Source organism: Pogona vitticeps, chromosome 2 (assembly GCF_051106095.1).
Source record: "Pogona vitticeps strain Pit_001003342236 chromosome 2, PviZW2.1, whole genome shotgun sequence".
In the NCBI taxonomy this organism is placed as follows: domain Eukaryota; kingdom Metazoa; phylum Chordata; class Lepidosauria; order Squamata; family Agamidae; genus Pogona; species Pogona vitticeps.
In genome coordinates this window covers 1,529,151-1,551,048 of record NC_135784.1, presented here as the reverse complement: position 1 = coordinate 1,551,048, position 21,898 = coordinate 1,529,151, and the positions used below count along the sequence as shown (strand labels likewise).

The following is a 21,898-nucleotide window of genomic DNA, read 5'->3' as shown; positions in this document are numbered from 1 at the left end:
AGGTGTTCCCCCCCCGCCATGCAAAGAGGGGAGGGGGAAGAATCCCCAAGGCGTGTCGGGAGGGGGGGGCGAGAGAGCCTCCTGGACCCCCAGCCCCCCCCGGGGGGACACTGCAATCCCTTAGAGAAGGAGGGGAGTGGGCTCCTTGGGGTGGGGTGGGGGGGTCTTGCCAGGGTGAAATCCAGCCTCTTGGGGTCCCCTGCAAGGAGCCTCTTAAGAGCTCGGGAAGCCCGGGGGGGGCAACAGCGGCGGCTGCCCCCTTGCCATCCCTCTCGGTGATGGAGGGATGAGGGCACTCTGACAATTAATATATAATATATTTAGCTGGGGGGGGGGAGAGTGATCAGTGTGAGCCAGCTGCCGGGGGGGGGGCTGGCAGAGGGGCTGGCCTCCCTGGGCAGGAGGAAGGCTCTCCCCTCTGAACGTGAATGTCTGAGTTTATTAAAGGAGGCTTCCGCAGCCCCCCCTCCCCAAGACCCTTATTCTTCTTGTTTTCTTTGCTTTTCCTCACTGAACGTGGTGCCACTAGACTCTGCCCCCGAGGGACCCGCTCACTCCACCCTGAAGCTAGGCTGCGGTGTATCGGCCCGACCACAAATATCCGGTCTGCCTCATTTCCTGTTGAAATGTAACCGCCGAACAGCTTGCAGACAAAATTAAGAGGAGCACTGCCTGCGTACTTCAAAAACCAAATGCCCCTTGGCTGGTCTACCCTATAGAATGCATGCATGCTGAGTAACCCCCCTTGACCGACTGGTCAGCCAAGGAGGAGTTTTTCTCTCCCTTTATTTCCTTGTGGTTAGAAGGCATAAAAACTCTTTGCCCTTTCGGGTCAGTGTCCCTCGTGTCTGGGGGACCCGAGGGGCCCCTCGAAATAAACAGCGCTTGTTCTCTCTCTTGAGTCTGTGTAGGGTCAAACCTCATGCTTGCTTGTACAACACTCTCAGATTTCTTATATCTGGCTCACACCCCATTCTGGACTCCTGGACCCATGGAGAAGGGCTAGCAAGAGGAGGGGGAAAGGAGAGCTTTTTTGGGGGGAGAAGATGAACAGGCTGACCTTTGGCAGGACACACACACCCAACATTCCTCGTTGAGCAGGAGGAGGAGAACGAAGCCTTCCATGACCTGGAGAGGGAATGGGAGGGACCGGAAGTCCTGGTCGGACCTGGGAAGGGGGATCCAGGGGCCTCCAGACCCTCCTGGGGGTGGGTCAGCAAAGGGGGGGGCACGGGAACGAGAGACCGTGGCCTGGGTGCTCTCCTCCTGCCCCAGTAGTGGCTTTCTCCAAGGGGCTCTGTGAACGGGAGGGAAGTCCGGAGGGGCTCCGGCCTGCCCGAAGGGAACCTTTTTCTCTGCTTCGCTGACCAGGGAAGGAAGGGGCTCCTGGCCGGCCAAGGGGCTCCTCCGCGGCCCAAACTAAAAGCCAAAGTCTCGAGGGAGGAGCCTGGCCAGCCTTGGACCGGAGAGTCAGAGGGGGCCTGAGCCTCCCCCCCCCAAGGCCTGCCTTTCTGTTCCTTCCCTCTGCAGGCCAGAGGGGCATAGGGCCTGGAAGGGCAGCTGGCCTCCAGAGGATGTGGCCCGGGACTCAATTCTGCTTCCCCACACACACACACCCTGCAGGGCTGACTTTGCAAGAACCTGGGTTCATGCATCATCTTGTATCTTGAACCCCGTCTCCTGGATTTATGAAACAGGGAGCCACCAATCCCGATCCACCCTTGTCGGGGGGCTGAAGATGGTGAGCGCCGGGTCCAGATGGATCCCCAAACTGCGGACCCCATCCTTGGCTGGGAGGGTCACCTCCCCAAAAGAGAGGGAGTTTCCCAAACCCCCCACTGTGGGCACACCCACCCTCAGCACCTCCGTCTTGTCCGGGTTCAGCCTCAGCCCGTTCTCCTGCATCCATTGCAGTACGGTCGTCAGGCAGCGCTGAAGGGACAGAACGGCATCTCCTGTAGTGGAAGGGAAGGAGATGTAGAGCTGAGTATCATCAGCATACTGATGACACCGAGCTCCACACCCCCTGATGACCCCGCCCAGTGGCCTCATGTAGATGTTAAATAGCATTGGGGAGATAATCGACCCCTGTGGAACCCCACAGATGAGACTCCATGGGGCCGAGACACTCTCCCTAAGCTGGACTCTCTGGGGACGGTCCTCCAAGAAGGAATGGAGCCAGGTCAATGCCAGACCACCTATTCCCAACACGGAGAGCCTCCCCAGGATGATACCGTGGTCAATGGTATGAAAGGCCGCTGAGATGTCAAGGAGAACCAACAGGGACACTTTTCCCATTGGCCTCTCTCAATAGGTCATCGCACAGGGCGACCAATGCCGTTTTTGTACCATGGCGTGGCCTGAAGCCCGACTGAAATGGATCCAGGGCATCTGTTTCATCCAGGAGCGCTTGAAGCTGATCAGCCACCACCCTCTCCACCACCTTGCTTAGGAAAGAAACGTTGGCGACGGGTCTAAAGTTGCCAATTTCATCCACCGCAAACTAGGTTTCTTCCTGATGGGCCTAATGAGCGTGTCCTTCAGGGCAGATGGAAATCTGCCCTCAAGGAAAGACCCATTAATTATTACTGTGGTCCATTCCATTGTTATATGCCTGGCTGCTTTGATTCGCCAGGCCGGGCAAGGGTCCAAAGAGGAGGTGGTGCCATGGCAGCGATCAATCGCCCTGGCCACAGAGTCATGCGTAACAGGCTGAAAAGAATCAAATGTCACTGGGCAGGACGGAGCGCTGGACATCTCAGCTCGTCTCACTGTATTCAAAAAAGGAGAGAGGTCCCGGCGGATGGCCTCCACTTTTGATTTAAAAAATGCTGCAAATTGGTCTGGTGAAAAACTAGGGGGAGGCCCATCACCCAGACCAATTCCGGATAGGTCACATACTATACGGAATAGCTCCGCCTGCTGATTGGACGCCTCGCTTACCCGGTTAGCGAGATATGATCTACTAGCAGCCTTTACCTTGGCAAGGTAAAGGTTAGTAGCGACCTTGACAGCTATCCGATTAAAATCCGTCGGGTTCTTTCTCCATTTGCGCTCTAGCAGTCTCCTGACCCACTTCAGCGCCCGGAGATCCTGATTAAACCAGGACACCGGGCGATCTCTGCGGCGGAGAGGGCGTTTAGGAGCGATCGTATGTACGGCCCTAGTTGCTGCGGCAAACCAGCCCTCAACCAGAGCCTCGACAGGAGCGCCAGCCAGGTCAGCCGATACACCTCTCATGGCTTCCTGGAATCCAATTGGATCCAGTAACCTTCGAGGGCAGACCATGACAATAGGTCCCTGCTCCCTGCGAGGGGGGAGAGCTATTTTAAGGGTGCCTTTTATTAGGTGGTGGTCCGATCATGACAAGGGGACCGACTCAAGGTCAGTTACCATCGGACCACTCTCACTCCCATTAGTGGAAAAAACCAGGTCCAGTGTGTGGCCTCCCACGTGGGTGGGGCCGTTAACATGTTGGGACATGTTCAAGAAGGCCATGGTCTCCAGGAACTCAAGAGCTGGCCCGGAAGTCTCTGCCCCCACATGCACGTTGAAATCCCCCAAAACCAATAGGTTCGGGGAACTCAACAATGCCGTGGATACAAAGTCCACCAGCTCTGGTAGGGAGGTGGCTGGGTCGCGGGGAGCACGGTAGCCCAGCAAGATCCCAATACCATCCCTGGCCCCAATCGACACGTGGAGGGCCTGAAGACCCGGCTTTACCAATGAGGAGCGCCTAGCGACCTCCAAGTTGGATTTGTGGACAATGGCTACTCCCCCCCCGACCCTCCAGTCTACCCTGGTGTTGGACAGCATAACCAGGCGGACAGATGGGTGCTAGAGGGAGGCCCCCCTCTCCGCCAATCCATGTTTCGGTAATGCAAGCCAGATCTGTATTCCTGCTCCAAGATGAGATCGTAAATTACTTGGGCCTTGTTGGATACAGACCTGGCATTCAACAACACCAGGCATAGAGTGGAGGGATGAGTGATCTGACTGCCTCGATTCTGGGGGTTGGTCACTGTCTCAGAACAATGAACAGGTTTTAAGCACCTGTCCATTGTTCTTCTAACACGAGCAGGGACAGAGCCAACGCGATATCTCCCCCTACCCATGACCACCGAGATGTTTGGGGGACCCTCGCTGGGGGGGCAGGCCTTCCATTCCATGTCAGAGGGGGGAAGGGAGGGAGGGAGGGAAGGGGGGGGGAGAAAGGCAGGAAAAGAGGGGAAAAAGAAAAACTAAAGAACAAAGATTAACTTAATACAAATAAATCAGGTAACAGGAAAAGAAAATTAACCATATAAAATATAACAGTGCACAAAAATAATATACATAAAATAGCTAAACACAAATTAAATACAATTAATAGTAATATCAAGGTAAAAGTTAAAAAATAAAAAGTAAAAAATAATAATAATAAAGAAAAAACTCTAATTACAAAGTCCCCAAACTAATTAACCTCCACAGGACACCCAGAACTGTCCTTCTCCCCCATGTGGCCTTGATGTTTCAGACGTGACCAGCCTTGGTGATGTTAATGGTGGTGCTGATTTACAGTGTTCTTTAAAGGGCCAGGAGTCACAGCTTTCAGCGATGGGTTTTTGGTCCGTGATGTTATAGATAAGCAGGGTCAGAGGCACCAGGTGGCTAGCTGAGAAAAGCTCAGTCCCTGCCATTTCCCGCCCCAGAAGAACAGTTAGGGAGACATCCACGGCAGATGCAGAGGCAAGCGGAGAAAGGGGGACCTGGGGAGAGATGTCCCAACATGGAGCTGGCGCTCCAACAACCCCCACAGGCCCCGTCCGGCTCCTGCAAAGCATGGCCCTGAAGGCCAAGGTAGTCCGGCCTGAAGTTCCTCTAGGCACTCTCTCACACCGGGTGCCTGGGGATGGAAGATGTAACAGGAACTCCCCCGGAAGCAGGAACGTTGCTCTAACAGATTGGACTCTGTAGCATTCTGTGGCCTCACAATCACTCTGGAAGTAGGCTCAGCAGACTTGCTGTTCAAAAGACAATTCTTAAGGATTTTAAAGAATATTTTTAATTGAAAAATAAAGACTTTATATTCAGTTTGTTGCATAAGCAAAGCATGAATTACATTTCCATAGAATATTGCAGATAAAATCATAACAAAGTTCACTAAGTAAAAATATAGCTAAAATTCTAAAAAGCTACCTTAAGGGTAGGCAAGGGTGTACCCCCCCTTCCTCTCTCTTCTGTTCTACATTCCAACTCCCTTCATCCTAATATAAGGGGAAAAAAACACAAAATGGCTCCTAAGCCTCACAATAGACTAAGGAACAGTACACGTGGCACAATCTTCCATTTTAGCACCACCGTTCTTCGTCTCTTGAGGTGTTGACCAATACGCATTTAAGGCAGCCCATTCTCATCCAGCCTTTCATTTCCATGAGAATCCAGGTGTTGTTTTCTTCTCCTGGTCTCAGTGCAAATCTCGACAACATGTTTTGTCTCCATTCCTTATCGTCTACTGACAGTGCTGTGTACAAAGGCCTTTCCCATCATCTTCTGGAGAAAATATTCCCATTATGCAAAATCATTTTAACACAGAACCAATATGGATTCATTTTACATTTTTTCTCCACTACAAAACCCATCTTCATTACAGATTTTAACCTTCATATTCACAACCATGACACGCCACCCCTTAGGATTCCAAAAATTAGAGGATAGTTATTACATCCATTTTTGGTCAATAACTTATTTAATTGATTTATTTATTTGATTTGTACCCCGCCCACCTGGTCTATAAGACCACTCTAGGGGGCTTCCAATATAACAAAAATAAAATAACATAAAATATTACATAGATCATATAATAACAGATGTAATACAAGACAGAAGAAATAAATAAAGGAAAATAAAGGAAAAAAACAGATATTAGCTGGAGGGAAGGCCTGAATATATAGCCATGTTTCTAATTGACTTCAGACCGAGCAAATCTCCAGGGGGAGGTTGTTCCAGAGGCGAGGAGCCACCACCAACAAGGCCCAGTTTAGTGTCTTCTCCTTCTGGGCCTCTCTTGGCATCAGGCTCCTCAGCCTCACCTCCTGACTCACACGGATGATCCAGGTAGATCTTGGTGGGAGCAGGCGTTCCGCCAAATAACTACAATAATGTGCAGTAAATTCTTGCTTACAAATACAGTTTAGTAAATAATTTAACTCTATGTTAAAGTACATCATTAAAAATCATTGTACAGTGGGGTCTCGACTTACGAATGACCCTACTTGCAAATAATTCAACTTACGAACCCACCCTATAGAGGAAATAAGGACTCGACATACAAACTTCCCTCAAGTTACGAACAGGAAAAAAGTGCCCCCTCCCTCCCCTTGGAGGCTTCCGGAGGGGGAAAAGGGTCAGAAACTTAAAAATAAATACAACAAAGTCACTTACCTGGCCTTGGTAGCCCCCAACCAGCAGGAAAAAGAGCAGGAAACAGCTAAAAGCCCACACCAGAAGGGAGCCTGGCAGCCATGTTGTGCTTCCCCCCCCCCGCTCCTGCACCCTCCTCTCCTCGCCTATCAGCTGATTGGCTGGCTCTGAAGAGGCTTGGGGAGGCTTGCTCAGCACCTAAAAAGCCTGCCTGTGTGTCTCTGTGCTGAAAAAAAAATCAGGACAACATGCTTTAAAACATGATTTAAAATTGGCTTCGTTGAAAAAAAAGATTTCTAAAGTGCTTTGCAAACTGTTCCCTGCCTTCGTCCTCGTTTCCTGAACCTAAGGGGGAAAAAAGAAAAAATATCCCCCTCTAGTGGCAGAAGGCGGAATAGCAGCTTCCCATTAGTTTCTATGGATGGAAAAGAGCAGATACAGATCAAATGGTTTTCAATGCATTCCTATGAGAAATGCAGATTCGACCTATGAAATTTTCGACCTAAAAACCACCTTCCAATATGGATTAAGTTCGTAAGTCAAGACCCCACTCTATTACAATTATGCATCTAATTATGCAAAGCATTGAATACAAAAGATTGGGTTGAGCACTTCTACTAATCTGAAAAATAGAAAAACATTTATGTTAGTGATAACCAACAGAATACACTCTATGAATGCTCAGATACACATCAATACTGAAACAATACAATCAAAATGAATGTTTCAATCATTTGCCACATCTGGATCTCCACAATGCATTCTGGAAAGACTATCTGCCACCACATTTAGTTTTCCAGGGATATGTTGAACTATAAAATCAAAATCTTGTAAAGCACTATCTCAACAATTTCTGATTATGAGATTTCATCTTCTGCAACCAAAAAAACACTCTATGGTGTGTCTGCAGAATGAATCTGTGACCCCAAAGATACGGGCGTAGATGCTGAAGAGACAAAATTATTGAAAGTGTCTCCTTCTTTGAAACGGAATAATTTCTTTCATGTTCTAGGAGCCTCTTGGAGAAAAATGAAATTAGACTACAAATGCCATCATCCCCTTCCTGCAACATAGTCAAAAATCAGAAGAATCCATTTGCAAAATAAAAGGTTTGTCAAAATCAGATGACTTCAAAATAGGTGCAAAACTAATTTTGGCCTTCAAAGCTTCAAAAGCACCTGGCATTCTGGTGTCCATTTTACCTTGACAGGCTGAGCTTATAGAGCTAAGATCGGCTACCATGTCTCTAACTGCCAATATTTGCATAACTTTGCCAGGAATTAAAATCTCCACACACTCACCGAACTGCTGCCATGACCATTCCAGCTGTTCCTGGGTCACCAAAGTTCTAGGATCCAGAACTGAGTAGGAATGCTGGTTCTCAGGTTTGAGGTTTTCATTCCCCCATTACCAATTCCAACACTGGCCTTCCCAATATAAGTCACTACAAATTGAAATCAGGTGATTTTTAGGTCTATGGTTGGTTTCTGGTTGTTGTTTTTCAACATCGTGGTTAATTTCTGGAGTTAATATCCTGACCACTGAAAAAGTTTCTTACCTTTTTCTTACCTTTTTCAGAAGATGAAACACAGCATTCCAGGATAAAGTAGAAGTCCCACCTGCCTATTCTAAATACATTTCTTGATTCACAAGACTAATTTAATTTTAAAAATGACCTTTTCGACATTTCATAGAGCGAGTCCTTTGATGTAAATGGAGACCATGGCCATCATAGCATCTCTCCACATTCCCTATTTTCCCCCATTGTGAGTTCTCTAATGTGAACAATGAAATTCTTTCAACATTCCATGCATTTATACGGTTTATCCCCTGTGTGAGTTCTTTGATGGCAACTGAGGCTACTGCTATGACTGAAGTTCTATCCACATTCCACGTACTGATAGGATATCTCCCTGGCGTGAGTTATCTGATGAAAACTAAGTCTCTTGTTTAGACTGAAACTCCTCTCACATTCCATGCATTTATATGGCTTCTCCGGTGTGAGTTCCTTGATGTGAAAGTAGGTTCATGCTGTTAGTGAAGATCTTTCCACATTCTGTGCATTCATAAGGTGTCTCTCCAGTGTGAGATCTCTGATGAGAACTAAGGAAAAAGCTCTCACTGAAGCTCTTTCCAAATTTCTTGTGAGTTATCTGATGGGAACAGAGGCTATTGCCGTGACTGAAGCACTTCCCACATTACATGCATTTCTATGGTTTTTCCCGTGTATGAGTTCGTTGATGTGAGCGCAGGTGACCGCTCTGACTGAAGCTCCTTCCACATTCCATGCATTTATATGGTTTCTCCCCAGTGTGTGTTAGTTGATGTGAACGCAGGTGACTGCTCTGACCAAAGCTCTTTCCACATTCCATACATTTATATGGTTTCTCCCCAGTGTGAGTTCTTTGATGTGAACTCAGTTCATCTCTCCGAATGAAGCTCTTTCCACATTCCATGCATTTATATGGTTTCTCTCCAGTGTGAGTTCTTTGATGTGAACTCAGGACACTGCTGTGACTGAAGCTCTTTCCACATTCAATGCATTCATATGGTTTCTCCCCTGTGTGAGTTCTTTGATGTGAATGCAGGTTATTGCTACAACTGAAGCTCTTTCCACATTCCATACATTCATATGGTTTCTCCCCGGTGTGCATTCTCCGATGTAAACTAAGATTACTGTTGGTAGTAAAGGACTTTCCACATTCCATGCATTCATATGGTTTCTCTCCCGTGTGAGTTCTTTTATGGGAACAGAGGCTAATGTCATGACTGAAACTCTTCCCACATTCCATGCATTTATATGGCTTCTTCCCAGTATGAGTTCTTTGATGTGAACTCAGGTGACTGCTCTGACTGAAGCACTTCCCACATTCCATGCATTTATATGGTTTTTCCCCTGTGTGAGTTCTCTGATGTACACTAAGGTTATTGTTATGACTGAAACTCTTCTCACATTCCATACATTTATATGGCTTCTCCCCTGAGTGAGTTCCTTGATGTGAACGCAGGTAACTTCTCCTGCTGAAGTTTTCCCCACATTCCATGCATTTATATGGCTTCTCCCCAGTGTGAGTTCTCTGATGTGAACTCAGGTGACTGCTCTGACTGAAGCTCTTTCCACATTCCATGCATTTATATGGTTTATCCGCAATGTGAGTTCTTTGATGTCTACTCCGTTGAGTACTACGACTGAACCTCTTTCCACATTCCATGCATTTATATGGTTTTTCCCCTGTGTGAGTTCTTTTATGGGAACTCAGGGCACTGCTGTGACTGAAGCTCTTTCCACATTCAGTGCATTCATATGGTTTCTCCCCCGTGTGAGTTCTTTGATGTGAACTCAGTTGACTGTTCTGACTGAAGCTCTTTCCACATTCAATGCATTTATATGGCTTCTCCCCAGTGTGAGTTCGTTGATGTGAACGCAGGTGACTGCTCTGACTGAAGCTCTTTCCACATTCAATGCATTCATATGGTTTCTCCCCAGTGTGAGTTCTTTGATGTGAACTCAGCTTACTGCTACAACTGAAGCTCTTTCCACATTCCATACATTCATATGGTTTCTCCCCAGTATGAGTCCTTTGATACAGGCATTTGTACTGTTTCTCACCTCTCAGGGGTTTTTCACATGAAGCACAATCACTGTGCATCGTGATGTTCTTTCCTTTTTCTATCCTTTCACTTCATTCCTACTCTGGGTGGCCTTTGTCAAGTCTATTGTCATCTGAGATTCCTTTGAATGCTTATCTCCCCAGGGAAACTTTTCTCCTTCCTTTTCCCTGTTGATTTTTTCAGGTGATCAGATGTGCATCCATCTCAATAGAAGGATAAGCTGGAGTTTTCTTTATCTCTTTTTTCCTGGATTCTTTTCTTCCCTTTTCATCCTTTTAACTGTGTAGAATTGTTATCACTTTTTGTCCTTCACACTTTTTTTAAACTGAAAGAATGACAGGGTCCATAGAATTCCACTTGTCCTGTTCATCACCTGATGGAGAAAGAAAAAGAGATGAGTTCAAATCTCCAGGGCCAGATGAACTAAAGAAATTGCAGAACTACTGTCTAATATTTTCTTGTCATCCTGGGAGATGGGTGAAGAGCCAGACAGGTGGAGGAGAGCTGACACTGTCCATATCTTTAAAAAGGGAAACCAGGGAACTCAGTCAGCCTAGAGATTTATCTGAGGGAAAGTTCTTGAGGAGATTACAAAGCGTACACTCTGCAAGCACTTTGAAAACAGTGCAGTAAGAACCAAAAGCCAACATAGAAAGAAGAAAAGAACTGGGTGTGCTTGGCTTTGAAAAAAGAAGCCTTAGGGGAGAGACTGATTTTTTTCCCCTTTGGTTTTTCAGTATGGTGGATAGTTGATTGTATTCGTCCGATCTCTTTGTGATTTGTGATTTGTTTTCTTTTGTTAAAGGTAAAGGTAAAGGTTCCCCTTGACATTTTTAGTCCAGTTGTGTCCGACTCTAGGGGGCGGGGCTCATCCCACTTTTCAAGCCATAGAGCCAGCGTTTGTCCAAAGACAATCTTCCGTGGTCACATGGCCAGTGTGACTTAGACATGAAACACTGTTTACCTTCCCACCGAGGTGGTCCCTATTTATCTACTTGCATTTACATGCTTTCAAACTGCTAGGCTGGCGGGAACTGGGACAAGCGACGGGCGCTCACTCTGTTGCGTGGATTCGATCTTAGGACTGCTGGTCTTTCTTTTGTTAAGTTCTGTCTAATTATTTTTTACCTCACTTGATCCTGATTTTAATCAGTCTTATGCAATTGGGGAAATCCTCTTCACCCTTTTATGTGACAGCTTCCAGCAGAAAAGCTAGTCCGAGCCCGTTTAAGGACAAAACAATCCAAACCCGTCATTTCAAAAAGCAACAGAGATCACTGTCAGAGAGATGGGCTCTCAGGGGGTCAGTGAGAACCTTGGGCTGGGAGTTCTAAGATGATCACGGGAGGTTCAGCGTGCTAACCTCCCCCTGCCTGACAGCGGTACCATCGCTAACATCCAGAAAACAATGGGAACTGAATGATACATTCATGATGAACAGTCTAATCTCTCAGGACTTAGTTGATTCGATTTCTGAATGGGAAGGACATTTAGGGTCCTGCCAACATCCCAAATTAACATCTCATTTTCATCTAACAACATAATGAGATTTTAAAACTGAATAGGATACCAAAAACTTTTGATACACTACTTGTCACAGAGACGGATGGTGAGAGATTCTGGTTTGGATGTATATAAAACATTATGCAGACATGAAAGAATGAATCGTCAGAGATCACAAGCTGAACAGAAGCCAGAAGTGTGATGTGGCTACAAAAAAGGCAAACACTATTTTAGGTGGGGTAAACAGGAAGAGTCTCCAAATCCTGCGAGGTCCTGCTTCCCCTCTATTCATCATTGGTTAAGCCTCATCCAATGTACTGTGTCCTGTACAGTAAGTTCAGATGGAGGCATTCATGTTAACCTAAGAAGAGCCCTGCTGGATCAGGCCAAGGGCCCATCTAGTCCAGCTTCCTGTATCTGCCAGTGAAGCCAACAGATGCCTCTGGGAGCACATGAGACAATGAGATCCCTGTCTCCTGATACCATCTCAATCATGTCACCCCCCGCTAAGTCGCCTTTTCTCTAGACTCAAGAGCTGAAAATGCTGTTGCCTTTCCTGACTAGGGAAGTGCCCCAGGCTATCCATCATTTTGGTCCCTCTCTTCTGCACCTTTTCCAGTTCCACTTTGTCTTTTTTGAGGTGCGGCAACCAGAGCTCTAAGCAATACTCCAGGCGCGGCCTTACCATTGTTTTGTACAATGGCTTCAGAATGTTTTATTTTCAATCCCCTTTTTAATGATCCCTAGCAGAGAATTGGCCTTCTTCACTGCCGCCACAAGCTGGGTTAACCCTTTCGTCGAGCTGTCCACCAGCACACCAAAATCTCTTTTCTGATCTCTCAGGGACAGCTCAGAACCCACCAGTTAATAAGTAAAGTTTTCAATTTTTTTTTGACCCAATGTGCATTACTTTACATTTTCTTAGATTGAAACGCATTTGCCATTTTTCTGCCCATTCTCCCAGTTTGGAGAGATCCTTCTGGAGCTCTTCACAATATCCCTTCTGCTCTTCACCAGCCAGGAAAGTTTCGTGTCATCTGCAAACTTAGCCACCTCGGTGCTTATCCCTGTCTCCAGGTCATTGATGAATAGGTTGAAAAGCACCATTCCCAGGACAGATCCCTGAAGGCACACCGCTCTTCACCTCCCTCCATGGTGAAAATTTGCCCATTGATACCTCCTCTCTGCTTCCTGGTTCTCCACCAATCCTCAATAAGAGTTGCCCTCTTATCTCCTGACTGTGGAGTTTTCTCAGCAGCTTTTGGTGAGGGACCGTGTCAAATGCTTTCTGAAAATCCAGAGGCTTTCCACCATCTTCCCTTGAGCAAAGGTTAGGCCAACCAGTCTGGAATTTCCTGGGTCCCCGTTTCTTCACCTTTTAAAGAAATTTGACAACCACCACCATTTTTTCAGAAGCATCTTGGAGCCACCTCTGCGCATGCGACCACATCTATGGTGAAAGGAGGGTTACCTGTCCAGGCAGCCCAGCCAATTCCTGATATATTACCCACACATTTCCTGGTGGTTGTTTTTGGGTTGTGCCCATATCTAACTAGCTTCCCTTCTATCTGTCACTGGACAGGCCTCGCCTTGAGTCCTTTGTCTAATTCTGGAGATGACCCTTTAAGGATGGCTAGAAAGCTGAGACTGGAAAGCCCACCAGGGGCCAGTCTGTGTGGATGGGTTTTGATTATGCCTCTTTTTTCCCCTTAGATGTCATTTTATTTATTTATATATTTTATTGGATTTTTACCCCGCCCATCTAGACCAAATGTCTACTCAGGGTGGCAAACCTGGTCATATGAAAACCTGACCTATTTGAACATGAGGTCTACAGAAAACCCACCTACACAAAAACTCCAACCACCACCCACAGCAAAAAAAGAGGCATAATCAAAACACTGGTAGACCATCCAAATTGGAACTGTGAAGCTCAGTTTCTCAGCACTGAAAACCATCTGAATTGGGCCCTACAGGCAAATGGCTACTCCAAAAATGAAATCACAAGAGCCATCAAACCAAGAAAACAACACCGAAATGAAGAGGAAAAACAGCCACCCATAAGTAAAGTATTTCTGTCATACATCAAAAGGGGTCATGGAACGCATGGGGAAACTTTTGAAAAAACACAACCTACAAACAGTATTCAGGCCCACCACAAAAATACAACAAATTTTATGGTCAGCAATGGACAAAAGGGATCGCCTCACCACTGCAGGAGTATACTGGATACCTTGCAGTTGTGGCCAGGTATATATTGCGACCACAAGACACAGTATCTACACCAGAATCAAAGAAAATGGAAGACACTGCAGACTAAATCACCAGAAAAAATGGCAGTAGCTGAACATGTCCTGAAACAAGCTGGACATGAAATTCTATTGCAAAACAGAGAGGTACTGGTGTCATAGCATAACATTTACAGGCCTGAGCAGAGCAAATGTCCTAATGAGGAGCCATGATGTTCAAGTGTGTCAAAATGCTTGCTGGGGGGGGGGCAATGTGTAGCCTGTAAAATTAAATTGTAAACCACCCGGAGAGTGCTTGTAGTGCTATGGGGCGGTGTATAAGAAAAAAAATGCTGAGTCACAGCGAGTCAGGAGGGCTGGCTCAAAGGTGATGCGACATCTACTGGTTGGATACACCCAGATGCATAAGTGTATGTATGTATGTATGTATGTATGTATGTATGTATGTATGTATGTATGTATGTATGTATGTATGTATGTATGTATGTATGTATGTATTTATTTATTTATTTATTTATTTATTTATTTATTTATTTATTTATTTATTTATTTATTTATATCCCGCCTATCTGGTTGGGCGAAGACCACTCTAGGCGGTATATATGTGGACTGTGTAGAGAAGATGTATTTCCTGCTCTTCTGATGAATTCATGGTGTCATGCTGTTGCTCTGTATATACAGTATGTACTAAATATCCTGTAAATACACTTCTGGTGATGGAAGAAGCTGATTGTGTCTTAAGTGAGTAATTTTGTAACCAGGACCTTGAAGTTACTCTGCTAAATTTCCACACGTTCACACACTAATAAGGGGTTCTGGGCCCAGCGACGTGCCCTGCGAAGACCGCCTTGTGCAAGGAATGTTGGTGAGGACCAGTGGGGGCCACCACAGCGGATGGAAGAAGTGGAGATCCTGGATGGTGGGAGTTCTGCCGTTGAGAGCCCAGGAGGGGAAAGAAAATGGAGGACTGAGAGCAGAGCCAGCAGCATGCAGGCGTTTGGGGGAGCTAGCATGGGAGGCTTTCCCCTGACAAGATTAAATGAGGGAAATTACCAGACGTGGTCCATCAAAGCTGAGACGCTATTAAGGGAGGGAGGATCTGTGGCAGATCATTGCCATTCCCCCGGCAAGGCTCAATGAAGAGCAAGAACGGCTTAATGAGACAGCTTTAAGCATTAATACTTTGCCTGGAAGACAGCCAGTTGGTGCATGTGCATGGCTTGACTTTGGCAAAAGCATGTTGGGACACTTTAAGAAAAATCTATGTTAGGGACACGGCAGGAAACAAGGTGTCTCTAACAAGGAAGCTGTACAGATGCAGAGATGTACAGCCCGGTGAAAGTGTGTCTTAACATCTGCAGAAAATGAAAAATCTCTTTAATGAGCTAGAACAAAGATATGGAATTTCCAAAAAACCATAAAGTGTAGGTCATCCTGAGCAGCTGATCAGAAGACTATGATGTCTTAGTCACCAGTTTGGAATCAATGGATGAAGCCGGCTGCAGAAGCAATGAAAAGAGAAAGGGGAGGATTTATCTTGTCCAGGCAGCAAGAGATAAACCCAAGGTTGTTAAAGAGGCCAGCTGGATAATTGACAGTGGGGCTGTTTCATATTTAACTAACAAAAAAGATTTATTTTCTTCCCTAGGTGTTTCGGAACAGAACTGTGTGAGCCTGGCAAATGGAGAGAAATCAGCCAGGTCTGGGAAAGGAACTTTAAAAATATACTACTAGTTCCACAGTTAGACTGTAACATTCTAAGTGTGCCTGCTCTTGACAAAGAAGGCTATGTAGTGGCATTCGAGAATGGTAAATGTACAATTAAGAAAGGAAACATTGTATGTGCAAAGGCAAAACTAGAGAGCAATCTGTATGTGCTAAAGTGTAAAACACAGAGTGACACACACGCCATAGTGAAAAACACACCCCAGCACAATCAGTGCGCACATTTGTTTCATAGGAGATTGGGTCATGTGAATTTCAGAACACTGCAAATGATGGAAACAATAGGCAAAAGGTGTGAAATTGAAAGAATGTAAAAATTACTTAGACTGTAATGTTTGCAAATTGGCAAAGTCAAAAGTGAGTCCTAAAAGCAAGGAGTGCACCAGTCAAACAAAAAGATATTTTCAGTTGGTGTATGCTGATATAATTGGGTCTTTTTGTGCCATCTATTGGTGGAACAAGATATGTATTAGTCATACCATTTTGCTACCTGTTAAAAACCAAAACAGAAGTGTTCAATAACTTTAGGAACTGGGTGAAATTTGTGGAGAAATGTTATGGCCACAAGGTGGCACAAATTCAGACAGATAGGAGTTCTGAATTTATGTCGAAAAAGTTTCAAAATTGGCTGGAAAATAATGGGATATTTCACAGAAAGACAAGCCCATATTCACCCTTCCAGAATGGAGTAGCAGAACGTAGAAATGGTGTTCTACAAACAATGAAGGATGCCTTGTTAGCAGAGGCTAACATGAGACATGGTTATTGGGGTGCAGCAATTCTTACAGCAAATTATATTTTTAACAGAATTTGGTCATCTGCAATAGGGCAGACCCCATATTATATGCTGTATGGGAAAAAGCCATCGTTACAGCACAAACCAAAAGCAAAGGAAATGAGATTCTTGGGATATGAAAGAGGCTCAAAAGCATATCATTTCCTAGATGAAAACAGGAATGTGGTAATCTCAAGGTCTGAAAGTTTCTGTCAACAAGAGAATTGGGATAGGTTTCATGCTAACTCTGAAGTTTACATTCAAATCAAAGACATAGGAAGAAGTGAGAAAAGACAGTTAGAACCAAGAGAAGAGGCTGAAGAGAGTACGAGCCGGAGCATATAAAAAAAGGACGATGGACAGTATAGTGAGGCAGAAAGTGAGGTAGAAATTAAGGAAGAGACACAAATCAAGGAAGAGACACAAATCCCCAGGAGATCTGAGAGAGCTAACAAAGGTATTCCTCCTACAAGGTTCGGTGTAGGGGAAATGTCAAAGAAAATTACAGGCCTGGGCAGAATAGAGTATATTAATGAGAATCCATATTGAACAGATGCGTTAAAACTGAGCCAGGATGACTCAGCAGTGCTGATGCAACCCATGGCTGATGCAACTCAGGGATGATGTAACCTGTAATCTGATTGGTCCTGTATATGTATATATGTGTGAATTGTACAGTCAGTTGTATCTTCCTGCTTGAAGATCACTGCTACACGTTATGCTGCCAGACTGCTGTAAATACTGCTGTAAATACACGTTGCTAAAGAAATACTGCTGGACTGTGCGTACGTTATTTCTGGACTGCCTGGACTGCGAATTACTCTGCTAAAACTATGATTTCCGTGATTTTGCGCCAACAGGAAATCAAGGTATGCTATGTTTATCAGGAGACCAAAAGTTTTGAGGAGAAAAAGAAATGGCAGGAGGCCATGAGAGAAAAAATGAAATTAATGGATGAAGACAATGTTTTCACAGAGACTAGGCTGCCACCAGAGCATAAGGTAATTGGCAGCAAATGGGTTTTCAAAAGAAAATTACAGAACAATGGGGATTTCAGATACAAAGCGAGATTGGTGGCTCAAGGTTATACACAAAAGAAACATGTACACTATGATGTAGTGTTCTCGCCCACAGTGAAAGCAGAAATGATGAGGGTGGCTTTGACTCTGGCAGCATCCAGAGGTTACATTATATATCACTTTAACATAACAACTGCATATTTGAATACTGATTTGAAGGAGGAACTGTATATGGCACAGGCACCTGGCTTTGAAGGCTCAAGACCAGGAACGGTTTATAGATTGAACAAGGCCATTGACGAGTTACGACAATCAGCAAGGGAACCGGAACCAATGTTTACATTTAGCATTAGAAAAACTGAACTATACAAACAGTCTGGCTGATCCATGTCTGTATACAAATGGGTATGGAAATGAGCTAAATATCCTATTGGTGTATGTTGATGACGTATGTTTTATGATGAAGGATCAGAGCCAAATAGACTTGTTTGAGAAGCAGTTGAAGAAAGAATTTAAATTGAAAATCTTGGGCCCAATACAAAATTATTTAGGGGTGTAAATACAGAAACAAAACAAAGGTTTTGTATTAAGCCAAAATATGAAAATAGAACAATATGCAAGAGAGCAAAAGCGTACAGACCCCTTTGGTTGTGGATTTTCAAAAGTCTGAAGCAGAAAGCAAAGAATTTGAAAATCAGGAAATTTATCAGTGTGATTGGCAGCCTAATGTACTTAGCAAACTGGACTAGGCCAGACATTGCAGCAGGAGTAAATATATTGAGTAGACATGTGTCTAAGCCAATGGTAAAGCACTGGCAAGGAGTGAAAAAGAATATTCAGGTACTTGAAGGGAACAAGTGGCAGGTGTCTAGTCATAAAATCTTCAAAAGAATTACAATTGATGACTTATGCAGACAGTGATTGGGCAAACGATGAAACTGATAGAAAATCAATGTCTGATTTCACAGTATTATTTGCAAATGTGTTGGTAGGGTGGAAATCTAGAAAACAAAGTTCCATCGCTACTTCAACAGCTGAGGCTGAGTTTGCTGCTTTGTCAGAGTTGTGCTCAGAAATAATATTATCAAAGGTTTGAAGCATGTAATGCAATAAAAGTGTTTGAGGATAACACTACTTGCACCCACATGGCAGTGACGGAACAGATGAGAAACAGAAGTAAACATGAGACAGAGGAAAACATTGCTGGCATTATGACGAAACCCTTAAGTGCACAAAGACATAAAGAGATAACCAAGGAAATGGGTATGAGTTCTGCTCAGGCGTAAATTAGGAGGGGTGTCAGAGTATAAAATTTACAGGCCTGAGCAGAATAAAGGTATTAATGAGCAGCCATGATGTTCAGGTGTGTCAAAATGCTGAGTCATTTGGCTCAAAGATGATGCAAAATCTGTGCTGATTGGATACAGCCAGATGCATAAGTCTATATAAGTGGACTGTGTAGAGAAGATGTATTCCTGCTCTTCTGATGAATTCATGCTGTCATGCTGTTGCTCTGTATTTTTGTAAATATCCTGTAAATATATGTCTGGTGCTGGAAGAAGCTGATTGTGTCTAAGTGAGTCATTTTGCCATCAGGACCTTGAAGTTAAGTTTCCGCACATTCACACACTAACAACTGGACAACACCAACAATCATTATGTTAGACTACACAGGGAAGCCATTGAAATCCACAAATCCAGTTTCAAAAGAAAAGAAGAAAGTCTAAAACTCAACAAAGCCTGCAAAAAAGGTCAATGAACTCTACTAAGCCACAAGGACCGCCGATCACTGCACACAAAAGACTAGCTAATGACACCCATCAATCACAATGGCAGATCATCTCTCCCCCTTATCACAACAATACACCGATTAAAAAACACCCTAATCACCATAATCACCCAATCTCCTGAAAAGGACAAAAACTGACCCCACAGAGGAAGAAAGTACAAATTTGTTTTTTCCCTTTGGGATCTGCTATTGTATTAGTAATTATTATTACTCTTGCTGTGTTTGACGCTGAACAAGGCAACAGAAATAGATTAGATTTGAAAGCAAACAACTTGCAAGCTAGACTCTGCGGTTTGTTGTGCATACCTTCAGTGATAGAACAAGTAAGGTAAAGGTAAAGGTTCCCCTTGACAATTTGTCCAGTTGTGTCTGACTCTAGGGGGCGGTGCTCATCTCCATTTCGAACTCATAGAGCTAGCGTTTGTCCAAAGACAATCTTCCGTGGTCACATGGCCAGCACGACTAGTCTAAACCTGTCCTTGGACAAATAGGAATGGGAGTTTTGTTGTACCAGCAGTAAGAAGAAAAAAACTCTCTAGATCACTGAGGCACCTGTCCAAAGGTAAAGCAAGTGATTTAAGAAGACTGACATAATACAAGGGACCGTAGAACTCTGAGGTGATTTAAAATTGATTTTAACATGGTTTTAACTAGAAAACAGAAGAAGGCTGTAGGCCAGAGCAAGCTGTCTGATTATTTTACCCCTATGAAACAGAATGAGAAAGGAGGGACAGGGAAATAAAATTGTAAAAATTCTACCCCATTCCCCCCTTAAGATAACACCTAGATCAAAGTTTAAAGTACAAATGGGTGCCATATCAGCCCTAAGGGGTTAAAAAGTATTATATGTAATCAATATACACCAAATGTGAAAGATCCAAAAGTTCTTAGTCATGTGTCTTCTTTATCAGATTATCAAACATAAGATTAACGCTACAAAAAGTGATATCAATAAAACTCAGACAACAATGTTTCCCACAACTAACATATTACAGGATAAAACATAGATAGAGGATACCTGCATCAACATTAAATAAAGCCCGAATGGAAAAATATGAGGAGGTCCAAAATAAAAAATAAAAAAGGGGCAACATCCAGGAAGAAAACATCAGTGAGAAAACAAAAAAAAGAGAGAGAGATTCAAATTTAACAGACTCTTTAGCTCCTTGAAATTGAAAAGAAAGGAAGGGAAAGTATGGCCGGAAAGAAATTCAAAGGGCAGCACTAAGATGCAAAATCAACTTAAAATAGAAGAAGAAGAAGTAATTAACAAGGAGGATAAAAGACATGTCCTGAAACATGACAATGACAAAGACAGGAAAGGCAAAACATCCAGGTGGACAGTGAACACTGACAAACAAATCTGGGAGCTTAAAACTGATATTCTCAAATTATCCAGAATTTAAGGGGCTACTATCTGTTACATACAGCACTGATGTTACCTGTCTGTCATGGGTTTGGAGGGAAAGTTCCATCCTATGGAGAGTGGAAGGCGGGACATCAGGAGGAGGGGCTGTACTGTATATAAATGTGAAGCCTGTGTGGTGAAAGGGAGACGCTGGGATGTGACGAAGCAGCAGCTGGGAAGAAGAAGCTGGTGTGGGAGTCTGTGTGTCAGACAGGGTACTACTGTGTGTCAGAGTACCAACCTGATAGGTTCAGGTGTCTGTTGGGTAGCCAGAACTGATAGGTTCAGGGTCTGTGCTTCAAGTTAAGGGTTCTGTGTGAACCAAACTGTGTGTATGTATGAGTGAAACTAAGCCACGTTACTAAATCTTATTCACCTGATCATTTTATTTTCCCTGTGTGTGATTTAAATAAACCTTGTTCTTTTATTTGTTTAAAAATCCATCCCTGGTCTGTGTGACTTCTTATAGGGAATGGTTGGTGGCAGCTTAGTTAAGTGTGGCAGATCCCAGTAGGTCTGGGTTTGTCACATTGATTGGTGTCCAGCGGGTGGGATACGACTGGTCCAGTTGTCCAGCGGTCCAGCAAAGCCTTGGCAAGTGTGCCCAGAGCAAGGGGGGTCTAGTCAGGGACAATCTGAGGCGCGTAGGTAATCTTCTAGGTGTACCTCACGGGGAGGTGCGCTAGTGGAAGAACGTGCCAACTGGGGAGACTAGATTAGGGTGCTCTGAGGCAGCCTGTTTTTGGCGGGGAAAAAGCTGAGGCAAAACTGTGTAGTAAAAGTGATTTAGCCTGTCTGCTGAGAGGCCCAGCAGAGGGGGGTAGACTCTAACTCGCTACTGTTGCAAGTTAAGTGCTGAAGAACAGCAGCAATCTATAGAAAGCTGGTTCTGAGGCAAAAGAGAAAAAAAGTGGTCGTTTTATTTTGAGGCTTGACTTTTTTAAAGCAGCCTGTTCTGAGGGGGGATTATGCCCTTGACTCGAAGCCAAATGGCAGAAATGGGTGAAGTGAAAGACCCCCAGGTTGACCAAGGTTCTGAGGATGAATTTGGCTCAGTGCAGGGTGACAGCACAGGAGAGCAGAACCCAGAACTCAGAAAATTGCTCATAGCCCAACAGCATGAACTGAGGGTGAGGGAAATGGAGGAAAGATTAGAGAGAGAGAGAATGGAAAAGGAAGAAAGATTAGAGAGAGAAAGAAGGCAATTTGAAATAGAGAGATTGGAAAGAGAAGAAAGAATGGAGAGAGAGAAAATGGCGTTTGAGCTAAGAAAATTGGAACTGATGAATCAGAATAATAATAACAATAGGGATTCTGAGGGAGGCCAATTGTCTAAGGCTGACCTGAAGAAATTCCCTGTGTACCACAAGGGAGATTGTCCTGAGGTGTTCTTTTCCTTAGTGGAAAGAGCGTTTG

The 21,898-nt window shown here is 44.5% G+C and overlaps 1 protein-coding gene across 2 annotated transcripts in view; it reads right to left on the bottom strand.

The window, feature by feature from the left end:
* Positions 1-4,290: 4,290 nt before the first annotated feature.
* Positions 4,291-21,898, bottom strand: part of LOC144587238 (uncharacterized) — a 42,911-nt gene continuing 25,303 nt past the window's right edge. For both annotated transcript variants that reach the window (XM_078387204.1, XM_078387203.1), the window contains exon 2: positions 4,291-10,387. In XM_078387204.1, the coding sequence (XP_078243330.1) occupies positions 8,613-10,052 (1,440 nt within the window). In that variant the 5' untranslated portion in view covers positions 10,053-10,387 and the 3' untranslated portion in view covers positions 4,291-8,612. The remainder of the gene's footprint in view (positions 10,388-21,898) is intronic.